Raw genomic sequence first — 18,838 nt, 5'->3', positions numbered from 1 at the left:
ACCGAGAGTAAGTAATCTTCGTCCCCATACACAGTAAGTGTCAACGCGATGACGTCGAATGTTACGTAGAACAGTAATCTTAGTCAGGTCACGGCACAGACGATAGATATAAGGCAGTCTAGAAAAATTTCGCATGCAATGTGCATGTGCTCGCCACGTACATAAATTTACTGGAGACCAAAAACGAGACATAACGGATTCATTTCGCGTGTTTTGTTTATGCGCGGCGGGACGACAACACCGTTGTCTATCCCTTGAGCGCAACTAGTCCAGACATGAGTAACGTTGATCTGATTTTCTGGGACCACTTGCAGGCTGGCAGCTCAGATGTGGATTGGTGTGAAGGCAATTACCTTATTTATCCAGGCATCGCAGAATTTTACAACACGGTCAGTGTGCAATCTTTGTAAAAGTCGTGCGGGGTTTTTTGTTGTGGTTTTGTTTTGTTTTGCATATTAACGCAGATCGGCTTTCCATCAACAGCTGTCACGTTTCGAGTTGAGTTTTTCTTTGTATTGAACTACCGCTTTTGAGACTTGATGTTTACCGTTTCGGCTGCAGCATCAAGTTACACATGTTAGTATAGAGGCCCTGCACGCTGGAAAACATCTGCCTGTGTGTTTCTTTTTTTCATGGGTTTCCCTTTGTTTGTCATTTCAGATCAGCAACATTTTGTTTTTTGTTTTGCCGCCCATATTAATGTGCTTATTTCGCCAATATGCCACACATTTCAACAGTGGGATTTACCTCATTTGGACCCTCCTGGTCGTGGTGGGTAAGTTGGCTTGAGTGACATGATCTTTTACTGTGTGAAAATGACCCATCTTCTGTGTCAGCATTTAGTCACCTCAGCAAAATAACACCTTTTATAATATGCATTTAAATATGCAGTTTACATTGAAGCTTAAATTCATGACAAAAGATGACACGATAAGCAGTTTAAACAAGTCAGGTTGCAATGGAGTTTCAGCAGATAAGAACAGTTTATCCTGAGTGAAAGGAAATTGTGTTGAAAGCTAAAGGTAGATATATAAGGAATTTAATGTATATGAGTAAACCCAAAATTATAAAGTTCTTAATACAGGTGTAAAAAGAAGTTAAAAATGCATAACAAACACTTTGCTACTGTCTACTTGCTCCATAGTCAACTCCATAATTTCTTTACAATTCTTGAAAATAATATATTCTGTACAGTTAAACACAGTATTGTGATTAGTATTGCATTTGTGGAATATGAATCGCTGGCTATTATGCCACTTGCTGTCAATGAAAATGACATCACAGTGCAAATGGCTCAGCTTGCGAACGTTACACGATCAAATAAAAGGGTGAGCCATGTTTGGTCTTTCCCTGAGCCCATAAGACCCTATCTCACTTAAAAAGTCAAGTGTTTTTGAAGGCAGTGAATGCATTCAAGGTCGCAAATGTTTTCAAATGTACTCATTGCAATGAAAATTTGAGCATGTTCAGGACAAAAAAAATATACTGAAACGTTTGGCGAACAGTTTAAGAACATTTGCGACCTTGAACGAACCCTGACAGACTGACTCCGAGTGTGCATTTTGCTATTTTTGCCAACAGCCACAGTTGATCGCCAGTGGGATAGATCTTAAGGCACTTTGATGTCATTAGCATTTGATAGCAAGTGGCCCCCTGAGATGGATGGAAAAAAAAAACGGCTGCATTTTTTTGCTTAATTCAGACTCCATAGATGCAATATAAATCTGTATGCTGTGTACAGTCCAGTGGCGGTGCATACAAGTGTCAAGAAGATTTTTGGCGTGACTTCTTTAAGAATATACTAAGCAGCCTGTCAACAGACAGAATACCAATCACTTGACTAACTTGCACAAAAAACAAGCTAGGGTCCAGTGTTGGTGCTTACTTAGCCCTTTTTGTACTGAGTAGCCAGGACTGAGACATATGCACATTGGTCACGTTGTACTAGGAAAAAGTTACATAATAGTTCTATGGTCATGATATTATATAGTCTTATTAGCTGCAGTTTTAAGCTATCCTCAATCATTCAACTCTATGTAATATAATCACAAGGATTAATCATTGGTTGGAAGAAGACTGGTCTGATTTCATTAGATTTGACTCAATAGTCGTCAGTCTTAAACGGTGCCTCTCTGCATGTAACAACGTTCGAGAGGAATTACAGTGCCTCGTTCCCTCAGTGTTGATTTTAAGGTTTATATCTAAAATGGATTGTGTGCCAAGAATATTCCATTATTTCCACTGTGGAATTTATAAATTGAATTGATATATACTTTTATCAAAAACAATTATACATATTTTAAATGCAATCATTTTTGTTCTGATCTTGACACATCAGATGGTTCGCATCTTAACTCTTATCTTGGGAAGAGGCAATAGAGACTGTTTGGAAAAGTGGCGTCTTCTAATATACATCACATCCAATCTTTTTGGCACCGTTCGTTATTCTAATGAGTATGTTTCTTTTTATACTTCCCACTGTAGGTATTGGATCGACCTACTTTCACGCTACCCTCAGCTTCCTGGGCCAAATGCTGGACGAGTTGGCCATTTTGTGGGTGCTCATGTGTGCCATAGCCATGTGGTTCCCCAAAAGATACTTACCCAGGATGTTCAGGAGAGATCGGTATGGCCATCAGAATAGTTGATGATTCATAAACTAACTTTAGAAAATTTAAACTGATATTAAAATCTGTTGTTACTCCTCGGTATCTGGAACGAGAGACCTGTTTTTTCTTGCGGACCATTTTTCTATTTAGACAGATTGAATTTCAGGTCTTAAATTAGTATTAAGCAGCAACCGTATTATGGCTTATGCTTGCTATTCTGTCACAAGACATATCCATTGCTGTCAAACCTTCAGTTTAATAATAGGTTGGTCTAAGATAGCTGACACCAGTAAAAGCTGCATCACATGTCCTTACTTCTCTTTCCATTGTCACACAGCCATTGTGGTTGCTGTTATTGCCCATGCAGATCTATTTTATAGACTGTCACTTAACTGTAGAAGGATGTTGAGGTACCCAACAGCCCTTAACAGTGTTTTTCTCATGACTTAAACCTTTTTTTATCTAAGTTTGATTTGCTCTTTGCTCTAGGTCAAGGTTCAAAGTGGTTATCGGCATCCTGTCAGGAATCACTACCGGCTTGGCTTTTGTTAAACCAGTTGTGAACTCCTTGTCGCTCATGACTCTGGGCATCCCATGCACGGTGCTGCTTATCACCGAGCTTAAAAGGTCAGTTGTCCCCTGGGATTTGTAACACTTGTGCTAAATGCATCTGAAGTCATGATTGATAAAGGCTCTACTTGCTCTTGACACTTTCCTAATGGCAGAAACAGATACTTTTTAGGATACATTTGTTGCTGTGCTTTATCGCTCGAGACTGAAGTATTCTCCACCACAATCGATTGCAGGAGTCCATTTTCTTAGTGCCTCGAAACTCCTCTCAAATTGTCTCCTGTATTTTTTCGATGTTGAAAGGCAACCAGCAAATAGAGCTGTGTCAAAAACTAAGCTAAGGAAAATATTTGAGGTAAAAAAGCAGGATTACTGCCCTAGGGATCCCATGGGCAGTAATAACCAAGAACGATGTCATAAATATTACTGGGACAACTCAAGCACTGCTTGCCATCATGTTTATAGAGCAGTGAGTACGGAAGGTTAACCAAAGGTCATGGAAGTGTTTCAAACTAAAATGAATTGCGAGGTTGTGAGCTGGTGTTTTATATAATCAGATTTGCTTATTACAAATCCAATGAAATGTCCCACAGAGTCTCTTAGTTAATGCAATAATGAGTGGGTGTAATAACTCTGCAAATGCTTTGACGATGGTGTGAATTATGAGCCTGCCAAAACAAGATGATAAAAACAAATACAGAACGCAAGTGATGGCAAAAATACATCTTTTGAAACAGTCCGACTGTGCAGGACAAGCTGTTAGAAATGTATTTTTTTTTTTATCACGAGTCCCAGATTGATTAGAATCGAGGATTTTCTGGCAGTTTGTCAGGGCCACTCTCGGGAAGCCTGACAAGAGATCATGCAGGGCTGTTCCTAGCGCAGCCACTGTGGAAAAGTCTCTTGAGTAAGGAACCTTTCTTCATGAGAAGCAAGTTGGTAGGTCATTGACCCCTTCACTGCTGTCACCCTGTGATTGACTGATCTGTCCAGGGAGAGTTTAATGTGGAGGTGTTCGTTTACACACCTTCAACTCTCTTCAGACCATACATTGACTTTCCCAACCATCGGTCTTGCTCGTATATCACAATGTTAGTCTTGTTTGTGTGTGAAAAGGGTTTTTGACATTTTTTATCCTCTGTGCACAAAATTTCCCTGTTATGTAAATTCCATGTCAACTAGGATTAAAAAAAAAACTCTTGGCTCATTAAAATTAGACCATCAGTTTCTAACTTGTAAACACTTCAACGGCAGCAGATACAACACATTTCCGCCGATGGCTCTTTTTCTTTGTGTATGTGGGTGGGTGTGTGTACTGTATGTTTGTGTACTGACAAGGGGCAAATGTCATCTTGCAGATAGCAGTACATTCACTCCCCCCCATTTGACCTTCTGTACTTGTATTGTCGAGTGACCTGTTCTAAAGTCATTACAGAGGGGTATGATGTGAAAGAATGTTTCTGAAAACACATAAGAAGCCAGGTTGCAGCCTTTCCCTCTGACTCTGCAATTCGGAGTTGTTTCCTTTTACTGTCGGACTCACTCACCATGACTACTCTTCCGACATCAAGTCTTCTATTGTTCAACGTGATAATAATTCTTGACATTATCTTTGGTGCCAGTCATTCACAGAGGCGGCTTGTTTTTGTTGGTTGAGAATTCCTCCTGTCCTATTCTGACTTTGGCCTTTGTTAAGTACGTGATATGTTGTTGTTTGTTTGCCTTTTACAGTGCGACTAATTTCCTCTCATTTGCGTCACATCCACCAGGAATTGATGTAAATAACATTCCATTCTACTATGAAATGACTTATCGTAAGGGCAATAACCTGAATCATAGGTTAACTAATCCAACAAAAAATATAAATGACCTATTAAAAAAAGGACTTTGGCATAGATATAGATCTTTGTGTCTCTGAATGAGATGAGTAAAGAAAAAAATATCACACAAGTTATATATTTGACCAAGTATGTGTGCATATACATATGTATGTTTTATACGCCCACACTTTTCTGAGCACTGTATTCCAATTAATTCTGCATTTGTGGATTATAAATTAAGCAGAAAAAATCTCAAGGGGTCTCCATCTTGCCTTGTACTCTCCACTTGCCCTTTGATTGATGAAATCCATTATCCCTTGAAATAATCGAATTTAAATCGGTTGTTGTTGCTTTGAGTACTGAGAAATAAAGAAGTCCCATGACTTTATGGAGATGAAAGTAATGCAAATAGCTTACTGCAATTTGGGTGTGAAAGCAATCCTCACGAATAATAATAATAATGAAGTTTTTGGTTCTGTATGTTGTCAGTACATCATTCTTTCATGAAGTCTCCTAGTCACTTCCCATTTTTCCTCCCTCCAGATTTTCATTAAGCCTCCACCCAAGATAGACATGCCAGCCTTTTCACCACTTATCTCTACCTCCAACTGTCACGCGTTCATGAATTTCACCAGCAGCCCCCTCCTCAAAACAAGTCCTGGTGCTGCTTCTTATCTTGCATGCTTCTGTCGTAGCTGATAGTCACTGTATTAGAGACTTACTACTGAGAACTAATGGATCTGGCACATTTGCTTTGTTGGAAGGAAGTGCTTGTAGCGGTTGACATGTCCTAAAAGCCACGCTAGATGCTGCTGACTGGCTTTTGGCAGACGCTATCCGATGTGACATAACGAAAGACATTTCCCTGTGGGAGGAAGTATCACAAGCCAGCTAATCTACAGTATTTCCTTTTGCCCGAGAGTAGCCTCTCCTATCTGCCAAAACTCTTCAAATAGTAGACTAATTCATAATTAACGTAAGAACATTACTGAAGTGTCCCTTCATGCTCTCATTCTCAAAATGTTGCATCCTTTTTTAGTGTGATGCACCTGATATACTTCTCAGAATTTGGAATTACATTTAAAATTAAGATTCATTGGCATTTTTGTGCATACAGTAAATCTTTGTGTATCTCAGCCTACTTGCATAAAAAAAAAGGAAGACATTCACAAAATACACAGTACAAAGTTAAATAATACATGACCAGTTATAGATTGCCAGTTAGTGAATAATGCACAATACATAGGCGGTTGTCAAATTTGAAGTCTAAATAATCTAAATGTTTTGAATGGAAGAAAAAGGAACATGCATTGTTACTCAAAGGAAAACAAATTATACATAATTGTTTTCATAACTTTAAACAGGTATGCTTCAATTAACTTGCTCTAATGCAAGTGAGACACCTCTTCTCATGTCATGCTTGGCCAATGGCTATTACAAATTTGGATGCCATGGCGACTAAGAAGATCCCATGGTGGCCACCAATTTGAGTCCCTTGTGTAAAAAAAATTGTGTGAATTGCAAAGCAAATGTGACCCCACCAAGGTAGTATGGATTTGAATTTTCTTCATCATTGAATTACACTTATCAATTAATGTGCAGATCTATGTATGTGGCACATATGTACATACTAGTACTTATTTGAGGCTAACACCAATAGCTTTAGCGAATTTGTGAGCTCAATGACCAAACCAATTTCAGGAGACTGGAAAAAGTGTGAGAATGACTTTGGCAAATTAGTAATGACATTAAGAGCAAGATATTGTGATATAACACCACAAAACAATGACCCGTCAAGAACCTAATGAAACCAGGAAATTGGTTGAACCAATTCACTTCATTTTAAAGTAGTAGTGAAAAACTTTGTCTCAACATTTTTTGGTGGGAGTGTCACCTCAATGTTAATTTCTCCTCGAAGGGAAGCTTGTCAGTGAGCATGAAGTGCGTCACAGTGACTGCCATTCAGCCAGCAGCGGGCTTATGAGTGTATGCAATGTGCATGCTTAAGGACACAACTAAGAATAGTTTTGTATGAACAGCATTGTGGATTAGTCTCAGGGTCACTGACTTGGCGCAAGGACACATATGTATATACAGAGAACTAGATCAGAGGATCTAGTATGCGCTCTTCTAAATATGAAAATATTAAAAAAAAAAAACTTTCTTTAGAAGAGAGCTGTTCATTTGTAGTTTAACACTCAAGAATGGACAGTAAAAATGAAGCAGTTAACACAGCTGGGAGATCTGAGAACCATCTGGGAGATTTGTCAAGCGGGAACACAAAGCTCAGCGTTGTCCGAAACACACCACCCATGTCTGTATGCTTGGAAAAGTGTGAGGTCAAATGATTCCAAAGAGAGATTTTTTACAAATTGCAAAAGATTGCTTTTAAAAATCAACAACTCACTTTGGGCAATAACCTAACAAGCCATATAGATCCTGCAGAAACACTTAGTCAATGTTGTTTTATTTGTGGCAGGTGTGAAAACCCACGCGTGTTCAAGCTGGGTCTGATCTCAGGGATCTGGTGGGCTCTAGCTCTGCTCTGCTGGCTCAGCGACAGGATTTTCTGTGAAATGTGGTCATCTGTCAACTTTCCCTATCTACACTGTGCTTGGTAAGTTCACATAACAGCACACAAGAAACCAAAACAACTATATGAGTTTGGGAGTTGTAGTTATAAGTATTTCTTGCAGCTTTGAAATGCATGATGTATTCTGTAATCATTTGTTAATTCTAAAATATTTGGTTTACACACAAAAACAGCAATTTTATGTGGAGCATATCCACATTGTATGTTTGTAACTAGGGACTAGGTTGATTGCGTAGAAATCATTTTGGATTGTGTCTGCAAGCAGCAGCACAGTGTAGTTTTGTGTACATCATTTACATACACACACACACACACAATCACAAAGGTCAAATGTCATGAGAATTGTAGTTTGCTTTACTTCATTTCACAATAATTACTCGACAAATACAAATGTATTTAGAAAAAAACTAATACTAAACCTAATCAAACATAAACTAAACTAAAACATTTGTGAGAAATGAAAACTAACAAAATTACTATGAAAACTAATTAAAATTGACTGAATTAAAAACAAAAGTGAAAACTACAGCAAAAAAAAAAAAAATCATGAAAAATCCAAAATTCTTATAAAGCCTGCAGTGGTTGTCTGTCTCTGTGCCTCAGCTCTGAGACAATCAGTTTGAGGTTGCTTCATTCCCAAAGCTACCCACCTGTAACCCCAAACGGAATAAGATATTCATTATTTATATTTGATTATTTTATAGTATTTTTTCTATTTTCTTGTACTTGTCTCTGTTCTATTCACAATTGTCACTCTTGCAGGCACATCCTCATTTGTCTGGCTTCCTACTTGGGTTGCGTCTGCTTCGCCTACTTTGACGTTGCTAGCGAAGCCCCGGAGCGAGGTCCAGTCATTATGTTCTGGCCTAATGAGAAATGGGCCTTCATTGGCGTTCCCTACGTTTCATTCCTCTTTGTCCACAAGAAATCGGCTATCAAGGTGACGTAAGGTGATCCACGACTGCCCAGCTGGTTGCACTTTAACATTTCTCACCAGGCCGTGTCCCTACAAGATTCATCGCCGGGACCAGTTGCCTCCATTAAGTATTTTGGATTGGATCACAGAAGTGGTATTTATTACCTGCAGTTTATTCTGAAGCACAGTCAAAAAAACAAAAGTGCCACAAACAACGTAACTTGGGGACATTTCTGATGGCTTCCTACGATGAGCGTTTCAAACATGCCATAGAGCTTGCCAGGAAGAGCATGTGATATGATATTATTACGTATGATGCATTTTCCGCTTTATTAAATGTGTTGCACATGGTGTGGTAACTCAAAAAATGTTTAGTATTTAGCATTGCCTTGACAAACTCCCTGCATCTAATCGGTGCATTCTGGCCGTTATGAAACCAGCATTGCTGACAAGAATGCACTGGATACACCAACTGTGATTATTACATCATAGAAAACCAGCTGCTCAGAGTTCACTGCAACTCCTCCAGTGATGTCCTTATTACCAGCATGATAATGTGGTTGACTGGAATCATACTCTTGTACTTTATTAACCAATGATGTCTTTGTATGTTAATGAATGAAGAGCCATATAACCGAAATGTAAAAAAAAAGTGAATGTTGACATCAAAATGGATTGGATTTAGGAATGGACAAACAGAAAATCACTATCATAACATTTCAGGTCAAGCATCAGTATTTCATTGTCATTGTTAAGCTGTAGGTAACTTTCAAAATGCTTTTGTTACCGTTTTATATTATATTTGAAGTGTGTTTGTTTTTTATTTAACAGCAGAAATCTCAACTCATGTCTCGTTTTCTGGAGTTTGTTTATTCGGTCCAGACACACAATGTTTGACTATAAGCTCAGAAAATGTATGAGAATTGCGCACAAAGCCTAAATCATATTGGATAGTGTGTTGCCGAAGAAAACCAAAATGTAAAACTCTCTTGTAAACATGGTACAGCATATAATTGTTTGCTGTGTTGGTATTTATTTTCACTTAAGGGAAGCAAAGTTGTCTTATTTCCCCTAAGTCACAAACTGATTTATTTATTAAATTACAGTTCATAAAAAAATTACATCTTTTTTATGTACAATTTAAGGCTGTTTATTTTGCCAAAAATCATCTGTGTTGAATTTGAAAAGGGAACCGTGGGTGCTAAAAAGCTTATGCTAAAAAAAAACAAATGCTTCACCTCAAATGATTGTATTCGATGTGAGAAAACTCACATGCGCACATGAGTGGTCAAATGAAGTTTTTCCACAGAAACTGTAGTCTTGACATTACAGTGATATTTAAACCCCCAAATAATTTGAATAACAGCATATTTACTATGAATGGTTTTGATATTGCATGTACATTTGTATTGCCAAATACTTTATTTTTATTGTATCCTCCAGAAATACAGTATTGCCAATGTGAACAATGTCTCATTGATTACATGATTGTGTAGTTTTCAATGAACTGCAGTGCACTGTGCACTCACAAAGCAGTAAATAGTGTATTTTCACTTATGTTGATCTTTTTTTCCCCATTGTAACGCAGACCGCAGCACAGAATTATTTATTTTCATAATTTATGCTGTTTTGTAAACAAACATTTGTAATAGGATATTGGTACTTTATTATATGCAATAAATGGAGCCAATGATGACTATCACAATTTGCTTGGAGCTTAATTCATTTGTCGTTGAATAATACTTTTTGACCACTATGAGGCAGAGTTTTTCCACTTAATAAACCCAGCCAAGGGATTGTTTTTTAGTGCCGTTTTCTCGTCTGGATACAGGTACAGTATTGTTGTAATTGAAAAGACTTTTTAAAAAGACAATTTAGGTGACTCAATTCAAGCCGCACTAAAATACCATGAAAACGTAAATGTGAAAGCCTTTCAATATATTGCGGATCATCATTTTGTTTTATTTATTGCACACATTTTGATTAATAAAGGTAATTACACAATATGTCTGAATGTAAATATTTTTATAATTCTATACTCCTTGAGTCAATTAATTATCCATGGAAAATTAATCGGAGACTCAGTTTAGGAAGTCCCGCCCCCTGCGAGCATTATGAGGCTTCATTTGTTTTCACGTGCGTCAATCAAACAACCATGACACGATTGTAGCTCAAATAGGAAACCAGCAAATGTAATCTGCTTGAATTCTGTGGATTTATCTTGCAGTCAACCTTTAGGGAATCGCGTATTTAGCAAAGTGATAAGTGTAAAACAACGGACGTGTGAACGCTCCTCTGCGTGCGTTTCGTCATCGTGTAACGGGATGCTGTTTCGAACTAGACGCTGGAACAGTGGAAGGCAACGTTAAACCAAAATAATCGGGTGTTTTGTCAAGCGACTGTTTTTTTGTTTTGTTTTGTTTTTTTGCCGGAGAAACATCGATGTGATATCAAGGCTGAGAGGGCGGCAGGGACAAAGCATTCAAAATGATGTCAGGAAAGCATTTTAAGGCTCATGAAGTGAGCTGCTGCATCAAGTATTTCATTTTTGGATTCAACATCATATTCTGGGTAAGTACTTGCAGAAATTGTCTTCGAGGCCTGCAACAACATTCTTCGGGTTACATGAGCAGTCTGCCATTAATGGAATATTTGATGTGAGAGTCGTTTACCAGCCGCCTCTTGATAATCGTTGCAACAAAGCGTGCTGCTTGGGTGTACTTGCTGCCTCCATCAGGCATCGGATGGCTTTCTTGTTTTCGTGCACTGCTGTGATAGCTACACGGCCACCGCTTCTGTTTACATCCATCCACCAGAAGGTTTTGAGGGTACTTCCATGTTTGTGCGATGGTCCTCTCATTCTCATTAATTGATGCTTATCATGCTCCAGGATAATTATGAGCTCTTGTTTCATTAAAGGGTTCAAATGGTAAGAATTATGATTTCTTTTTTCTTTGATTTCTTTCTTTGATTTCTTTCTTTCCACTGGACTGCCCAAAAGCATCCTATCGAGGTTTAGTCTTAAAGGGGACAATAACAGAGTTCAATCAAGCTTTTTAGAAAAGTGCACCTCTAGAAAGCAAGAACAAAAATCCAGACCTGCCCTTCTGCATTTTGGGTAATGGGCTTGCTTTGTCATAAGTGTGTATGTGATGTTTTTGGAATGGAATTTTGAAGATTAAACATGCATAAATCAAGGATCAATGGAACATTGCAGATGAAGGTATGAGTCAAGTGTAAAGGTTGTTTTTGGCAGGCAGGTTGTGTGTTGGGTGAGTGTGAGCTGTGATCGATAGCAGCTCCTGAATGATTGTGTATTCTGTTACCACTTGTGGGAATAAAGCAACTGAAGAGTATCGTCTACTTTGCCATCATTTAAATACAAACAAGGGCGTTATAATTATTATTCTCTGTAACGACTTTCATTTTTGAGGAACTAAAAGTGAATGAAAACTCACCAAATTTTGCACAAACATCTGGCTTGGCGAAAAATTTGACAGAGGTCTGTAGCGCTCCCCCAGAGGGACTTATCGGAGCCCTGTCCCGGTGCGTTTGACCGATGGCTTCAAAACTGGGTGACACGTGGGGCATCATCAGATGTACAAAAAATACTTTTGTAGCAATACCCTAACATGTACAGGAAGTGGGTTATGAGTATTTGAAAGTATAATTTTGGCCAATTTTTGCACTCCTACAGGGGTCATACTTTTGCTCCCTCCTTGTAGACGTTTGACCTGACTGACTTTGAACTCGCTCGGACTGTACCATCTCAACAACTGGGACAACAACAGGGAAAAGTATTTGTTATTTCCGCGGACTGTACGACAGGGCCAGGGTATCACAATTTGCTTTAAAAAAAAAAAGCTTTCAAAATCTACACCGAAAAGAATTTTGAATTTTTTTCATGCATGATTGCATTACGATATTATGCTTTTGATCATTTTGTCTTGTAAATATGTCAAACTGGTTTGACTTACTTTCTATATCAACATGAACTAAATGACAACAAATCAAATAACACAGTAAAACTAAATTGGAAAATGTTTCGTACAACTGGCATTCAAACAACAACAGAGGAAAGTACTTCCATTATAGTAGACGGAGTTACATAATTTATGTTAGCTAAAAGTTTTGGAACCTACTCCCAGAATTTTCATGTCGGTTGGCCACCAGTTGCGCCTCTGGGAATGTGTTTTAAGACGTTAAACGGTAGTTGGAGCTGGAACTTGCCGTTATTCGCGCACTCATGATTTATTTGGGCTTTTTAAGATGTTTTCCAATGCGAGAGTCTCTTGCTGATGTTGCAGACTGAAATTAGATTTTTTTTTTTTTTTTTAATGCATGGATGGCAGCCAGGAAAGCCGTTGGTCTCCCAGTACCTATCACGGAAGAATAATGTTTTGATTTTTCTTATTTCTCTTCCCAATCCAGTTACTCGGTATTGCATTCCTTGGCATCGGATTGTGGGCATGGAGTGAGAAGGTTGGTTTCCATGGATTAACCTCACATACTGTACACAGATTGAGTCTCATTGCTTAGTTGTGGCCTAAGGCCACCTAAAAACTTTTATTATTATTGGTCTTCAGTCACTCTTTCATGCATTATAATTTTATAAACTCAGAACAATACGTGAAGTTAGATTAGATTAATCCGTTAGATGATTTAATCTTAGTTTTTTTTCCCCACAGATTTTTTTTTAAAAAAATGTACACTTTACAACACAAAACAAAGATAATGATGTTTAAACGTTCCAGAAAAATCGTCCCAAAAACATTTTTGTCTGTTTTTGTTCCTGTGAAGTTAATCAAAGACAAAGGATTGTAAAATAGCCAAATGTTCGTCCTTTAATTCATATCTTTATTGTTGCAAGCATTAAAGGGTCAAAAAGAGGTTCTTTTATTCATTGTATAGTTTTTAATCAGTCGATTAATTCATTAGTTATCTTTATGCCAAATAACTCCTTCTCACGTTTGGTTTTCTTTCCACACCAGGGTGTTCTATCCAACATTTCATCCATCACAGACCTGGGGGGCTTCGATCCAGTGTGGCTCTTCTTGGTGGTTGGAGGAGTTATGTTCATTCTGGGATTTGCAGGTTGCATTGGAGCACTGCGAGAAAATTCTTTCCTGCTGAAATTTGTAGGTGTCTTCATCAAGCTAATTGTGGCCAACGTTTGCTTGTCACTTTACACTAGCTCTGATTGTGATTGTTCAGTTCTCGGTGTTCCTGGGTATCATCTTCTTCCTGGAGCTGACGGCCGGAGTTCTAGCCTTCGTCTTCAAAGACTGGATAAAGGACCAGCTAAACTTTTTCATCAACAACAACATTCGGGCCTACAGGGATGATATTGATCTTCAGAACCTAATCGACTTCACCCAAGAATTTGTGAGCTTTCCAGTTTGTTTTGAATCCAATTAGTTTTTGCTTATCTGACCTGAAAATATGTTGCCCGTTTGTCTTGTTGCAGTGGGAGTGTTGCGGTGCTTTTGGAGCTGACGACTGGAATTTGAACATCTACTTCAACTGCACTAATTCAAACCCGAGTCGAGAGAAATGTGGTGTGCCATTTTCTTGCTGCACCAAAGACCCGGCGGTATGTATGTCTTGCCCGCTCAGTGTCTTTCCCCTTCCCACGCAGTTCCTGGCCATTCAGTGGAAAATAATCATGCCACTGTACAGTCTTGCATAGGTCAAGGTCTGGCATGCAGAAATATTTCGACTGCTTGTAAAGTACTTGTAGGGGGAAATTCAAAGCTCCTCCCTGTGACAGATAGTTTGGTTATCTGCGTCCTCCAGAAGCTATTCAGGCTGGCGTCCAACAGGACATCCAGGCCTCTCTATGTTTAGTCGTTTTGCTCTCTGCTGGCTCATGGCAGTTTGAATGGAATTTTCAAGGCATTTTCTTATGTGCTGCTGAGGGAGCCTTCAATTTCTGAACATACTGTGGCAGTATTTAAGCAAAACAAATTTGGCAACCAATGCTTTAAAAAAGAAATCATGGTTTTTAGTTTTTGATGGGATTCATTTTCTTCTTCGCCTTGGTGTTGTTGTTTTTCTGATTGTTTTATATTTCACATGTGTAATAATGCAATATTCGCCCCAGCCTGTTTATTTTTTTAACAAGCAGAAACAAATACTCTTAAACTGGTAGTTAATGAAACTTCTTTTTCTTCTTAGGAGGACGTCATCAACACTCAATGTGGATACGATATCCGAGAAAAACGTGTGAGTATCTCGGAGAAAGATCTTTAATTTCTCAGAAAAAATGGTTCTGCTTACTGACATGAAAGCAGTATCAACTTAATTTGTGAACGCTGTTTTCCTTGGTTTGCTACTGATGTATGAGGTCATTAGGTTCTCCACCCATGAAACAATACCGTCCTTTCAGTGAATTTCGGTTCACTCCTCAAAATCTAGCAGCTGTGTCACCATCGGTACCGATGTGGTATTACTCATGCTGCAGCAATGCGGTGGGATTTGAAACCCCTCCCCCATCATTAGCTTTGGCCTGACTCCCTCACTTGGATCACAATGTGAGGAAAGGCTGAGGTTTTCTTCCTTTATTTATTTTTTCTAACTTTAAATGTGAAGAAAAACCAAGCACCTTTCACCAGTCCTTAGAGGAAAACAATATGCTAAATACACTGTGTGAGTAATTTAGTGACAATATTGCAACAAGCTTTCATTTGGAAAAGCTTCAGAAAGCAAAAGCTTCCACCGCAATGCCAAGTGTACATCAGAGAAACTGCAAAGCACATCGTGACCTGAATGTAAATGTAAACAGACAGTAAAGTGGTGTGTTTGCTGTGGCTCACTGGACATTTCAGGACTCAGAGCAGAGGACATTCATCTACATTAAAGGGTGCGTCCCACAGTTTGAGAAGTGGCTTCAAGACAACCTGACAGTGGTGGCAGGCATATTTATTGGGATTGCATTGTTACAGGTGAGAATCAATGAGTCACCTTTTAGGGGGTGGAAAATCGTAACAAATTTTGATATGTTGTGTGTTTTTTTTGTAGATATTTGGCATCTGTCTAGCACAGAATCTAGTGAGCGACATTGAAGCAGTAAGAGAAAGTTGGTACGTTTCTTTATTCTTTCTAGCAAAACATGACTTCTCTGGGGATTGTTTGTTTTACTGACGTATGTCTTAATGCATATTTTATTGCTGTGGCATGAAAATGTGTCTCATCGTTCAGTACACTTATTACACACAAGAGCATAGAGTATGCTAGCATTTTCTTGTTTACTTTCTAAATCCAGGAAAGGATGGAAGCTGAAGGTGTGATCTTGTGCTTCCTACTTCCTAATAACACTAAAATGTAACTGTTTTAGTGTGTTGTTGTATTTTGGGTGGGGCTGTACACAAGTGCTTTTTTCTCAATATATTTTGTAATGCATCTAAATCTGCTTTGTATTGTGCAGTTTGTTCACCTAAGGATGCCATGTAATCTCCAGAGGCAAGACGGATGTACTAGGTAAGCCTTGGGCCCGCCTTACACTGAGCAACACAGACAAACGTGGCCGAACTGTGGCGCTGTGTACGAGGGTCTGCATCTAATTTTTATGAGCAGCTGACAGTGATTTTTGTTGTGATTCAAAATTCGGTCTGCAGATAAATGGCTTTGCAACATTCAGGTATAAAAAGCAATAAAAAATGCCATGTCTTAACCCCCCCCCCCATACACACACAATTCAATTTAAAAACACACAATACAGTTAATAGGTGGCGCCTCAAAATGCTTTATTTCTCCCCTCAGACTCTTCAGACTGTACACCAGCAATGAGACACTTCAATCAACTTTAATGTACAAAATGAAGAGACTAATTTTTGTGTAAATAGTACATGTAGAGTCAGTTTGTGGACCTATTTCTGGATGACGCACAACCTCTGAAATGTATTGCCGAGTACATTGCGTCAAGCAGTTCAATGCAGTGGGCGTCCATTCTGTTGGTGAAGTACAGTAATTTTTAAAAAACATTTCTCGAAGGGAAGCAGCAGAGAAGGCTGCCATGTTGCATTCTCACAAAAAGTACTTTGTATTGGTAGAGGACCCAACTTTACACAGCTGTGCGTTTTTTAATGCTTCTTGTATAAAGTTAAGTCTATTCTGAGCAAGCACTGCATGCCTTTTGTCTACTGGTGGGGCATTGATTCGCCTATCCGTAGTGCTTTTTAAGTATTAGAAAATATTTGCGAAATTAGTGGCTAGTTCATTTGTGCAATTGACGGGTTAGCACTTTGTGAAATGATCAATGGGAATTCAAAGTCGCCAAGGCTCGCGTAACTTGAGATTTATTTATGGCGTCACCTTATCAGACTGTGACATTCAGCACCTCGTAGTCCTGAGATGGATAGTTTAAGCAGGTATATATAGAAGGGCAAGGTTTTACTATTTTCAACTTGTTTGAAACATCCATCTTGAAGAAACAACAATTTGTCATCGTCAAAAGTCAATCTTAAGCACTTTAATCCTCTTGGAGAAATAACAATGCTTATTGGGCAAATCAAGCTACTATATTCTTTTAATTCTTCGATTTATTTCAATGGGGAACCAGTGGACCACTATAGGGGCACTTTTTTGTTGTTTTGCAGCAGTAACGTCTGCCGCTCTATTGTCAGCCAGTGGCGTCGTTCATATATAATTTCTCTGTTCGCCCTCGCTATTTATTTGTTCTTTTAAATGTGTTTTTGTTTGTGATCGAATGTGTCTGATAAGGGAAAAAATGTCCATTGGTTTTACTGTATTAGCTCGTGGGTTTTTATGGAAAATTGGGATTTTCTTTAAGGCTTGTGTTGTGTTATGCTGTGTAATCTGCTTATATTTGCACTTGAGAAAATAATTTAACGCTTACGCGCAAATAGCATTTAAAAGTAAGCCACACACACACACACCACCAGCAGCATTATTCAAATACTGCAAGAGGTTTTTCAGGGTTTTGCGTTCACATCATGATTTTTGTTGTTTTCAAATCACCAAAAACTTAAAATGATTGTTAATGTTGATTGATCACACACTTTCTTACCACTCAGTGCCAAATATGTAAATTCTGCATATTCCTGGTTATAAGTCTTTCCTGGATTTTGTTCTGTCTTCTTTCTTGTGAATAACTGGGTTGTGGCAAGATATACATAAATCAGAATAAATGTGGGTCTTTCTATTACTTCTGTATGCGCGCTTCCCTTTCATATCACAAATGCTCATTAATGCGCAATTTCAGTAGAAATTGTGCGTGTACACTGCAGAGCTGAAACTGAACGAAAAATGACGTGACCAGTAGTGAAGAGCCTTTGAGTCAGCCTAATACTGACATCTAGTGGTTAAAATTATTACACCCTACAAATAATTAATATGAAATGTAACGTCAAACAAAAGATTGCAAATGTCAGAGACTTGAACAAAGGCAATCGCACAAACCTTTCTTGAATTATAATCAAATAAATCAATAACTAATGAGAAATCATGGATAATGTGTTCATAAATGTCTTTATGCAAATATAAAAGTTAGTTCTGCTATTTAGCAGTTAAAAATAACTTCTTTTTTTTTCATGTTCAAGGAAAAACTAATCACTGAAATGTATGTAACGTGCATTAATTATATTAAACAGGAAGGAGGCGGGACAATGAACCATTACTCTAATACTGTAGTGCGTGACAAGCCTCACTATTAGTTTGAGCACTGATTTTTACACGCGTCATTTTCGAGGGTTAAAATAGCGACTGATGTTTTGCAATAAAGTACTGTCACTTAAACTGAGGTGACTAATTTTAGTCTCATAATCCGAGTCATCATAAAATAATCTGAAAACCACAGCGTTATGAGGTGAAAAGTCACATTGCCATGTCGTTCAGTGTCACCAAAGCACCGACGAATAACACTTCTACAACACGGCACAAGAGATAATTTGTTATTTAGATACACACGTTTGATAAGAATAGCTTTGTCTTGTAAACCACTCGAGACCTTTGGTCAGATGACAGAGCATAACTTTTAGAATTTTGTTTTTTGCAATTAACTTAATTTTATTAACCATATATTACAATAATTTTGTCCATTTTTATGTGAGGTATTTTCTATTTAAGTAAAATACTGGTTAAACAACTACTGAACTGCTTCATTGTTTTTGTGTTTCAAACATATTTCACCCTTGTAATAATTCAGACTTGCACCCTGAAGGAGGCATAAATTATCTATCTTTAAAAAAAAGTCCTTTGTGTTACTTTCATTATACTATCCAGTCTTTTGTGAATGTTCATTCGTTCATCATCCCATTGTACAAAAGTAGTGTGTCATAGGTCATGATATATTTCCTGAACATTCCGTGTA

At 38.1% G+C, this 18,838-nt stretch overlaps 2 protein-coding genes across 4 annotated transcripts; both read left to right on the top strand.

The window, feature by feature from the left end:
• The first annotated feature begins 54 nt into the window (after positions 1 to 54).
• acer2 (alkaline ceramidase 2) lies at positions 55 to 10,213 on the top strand. Of its 2 annotated transcripts, XM_088372410.1 has the most exons (7): positions 55 to 389; positions 484 to 576; positions 661 to 775; positions 2,485 to 2,626; positions 3,099 to 3,236; positions 7,479 to 7,616; positions 8,355 to 10,213. In XM_088372410.1, exons 3-7 carry the CDS (start codon positions 700 to 702, stop codon positions 8,539 to 8,541), a joined length of 681 nt encoding a protein of 226 aa, XP_088228536.1. In that variant the 5' UTR covers positions 55 to 389; positions 484 to 576; positions 661 to 699; the 3' UTR covers positions 8,542 to 10,213. The 2 variants fall into 2 exon arrangements, with proteins under 2 accessions (XP_088228536.1, XP_088228535.1); XM_088372409.1 differs by lacking the exon at positions 484 to 576 and having other exon boundaries at positions 56 to 389.
• A 425-nt stretch (positions 10,214 to 10,638) lies between these two features.
• On the top strand, positions 10,639 to 17,674 carry LOC148399303 (tetraspanin-5). Of its 2 annotated transcripts, XM_088372411.1 has the most exons (10): positions 10,642 to 11,079; positions 12,940 to 12,990; positions 13,500 to 13,646; positions 13,723 to 13,893; positions 13,976 to 14,101; positions 14,686 to 14,733; positions 15,336 to 15,452; positions 15,529 to 15,590; positions 15,935 to 15,987; positions 16,270 to 17,674. In XM_088372411.1, exons 1-9 carry the CDS (start codon positions 10,996 to 10,998, stop codon positions 15,945 to 15,947), a joined length of 819 nt encoding a protein of 272 aa, XP_088228537.1. In that variant the 5' UTR covers positions 10,642 to 10,995; the 3' UTR covers positions 15,948 to 15,987; positions 16,270 to 17,674. The 2 variants fall into 2 exon arrangements, with proteins under 2 accessions (XP_088228538.1, XP_088228537.1); XM_088372412.1 differs by lacking the exon at positions 15,529 to 15,590 and having other exon boundaries at positions 10,639 to 11,079.
• The last annotated feature ends 1,164 nt before the right edge of the window (positions 17,675 to 18,838 follow it).

The sequence above is a fragment of the Syngnathus floridae genome, chromosome 4 (assembly GCF_059516105.1).
Source record: "Syngnathus floridae isolate MCC-2025c chromosome 4, RoL_Sflo_1.0, whole genome shotgun sequence".
In the NCBI taxonomy this organism is placed as follows: domain Eukaryota; kingdom Metazoa; phylum Chordata; class Actinopteri; order Syngnathiformes; family Syngnathidae; genus Syngnathus; species Syngnathus floridae.
This window is presented reverse-complemented; position numbering and strand designations above follow the sequence as displayed.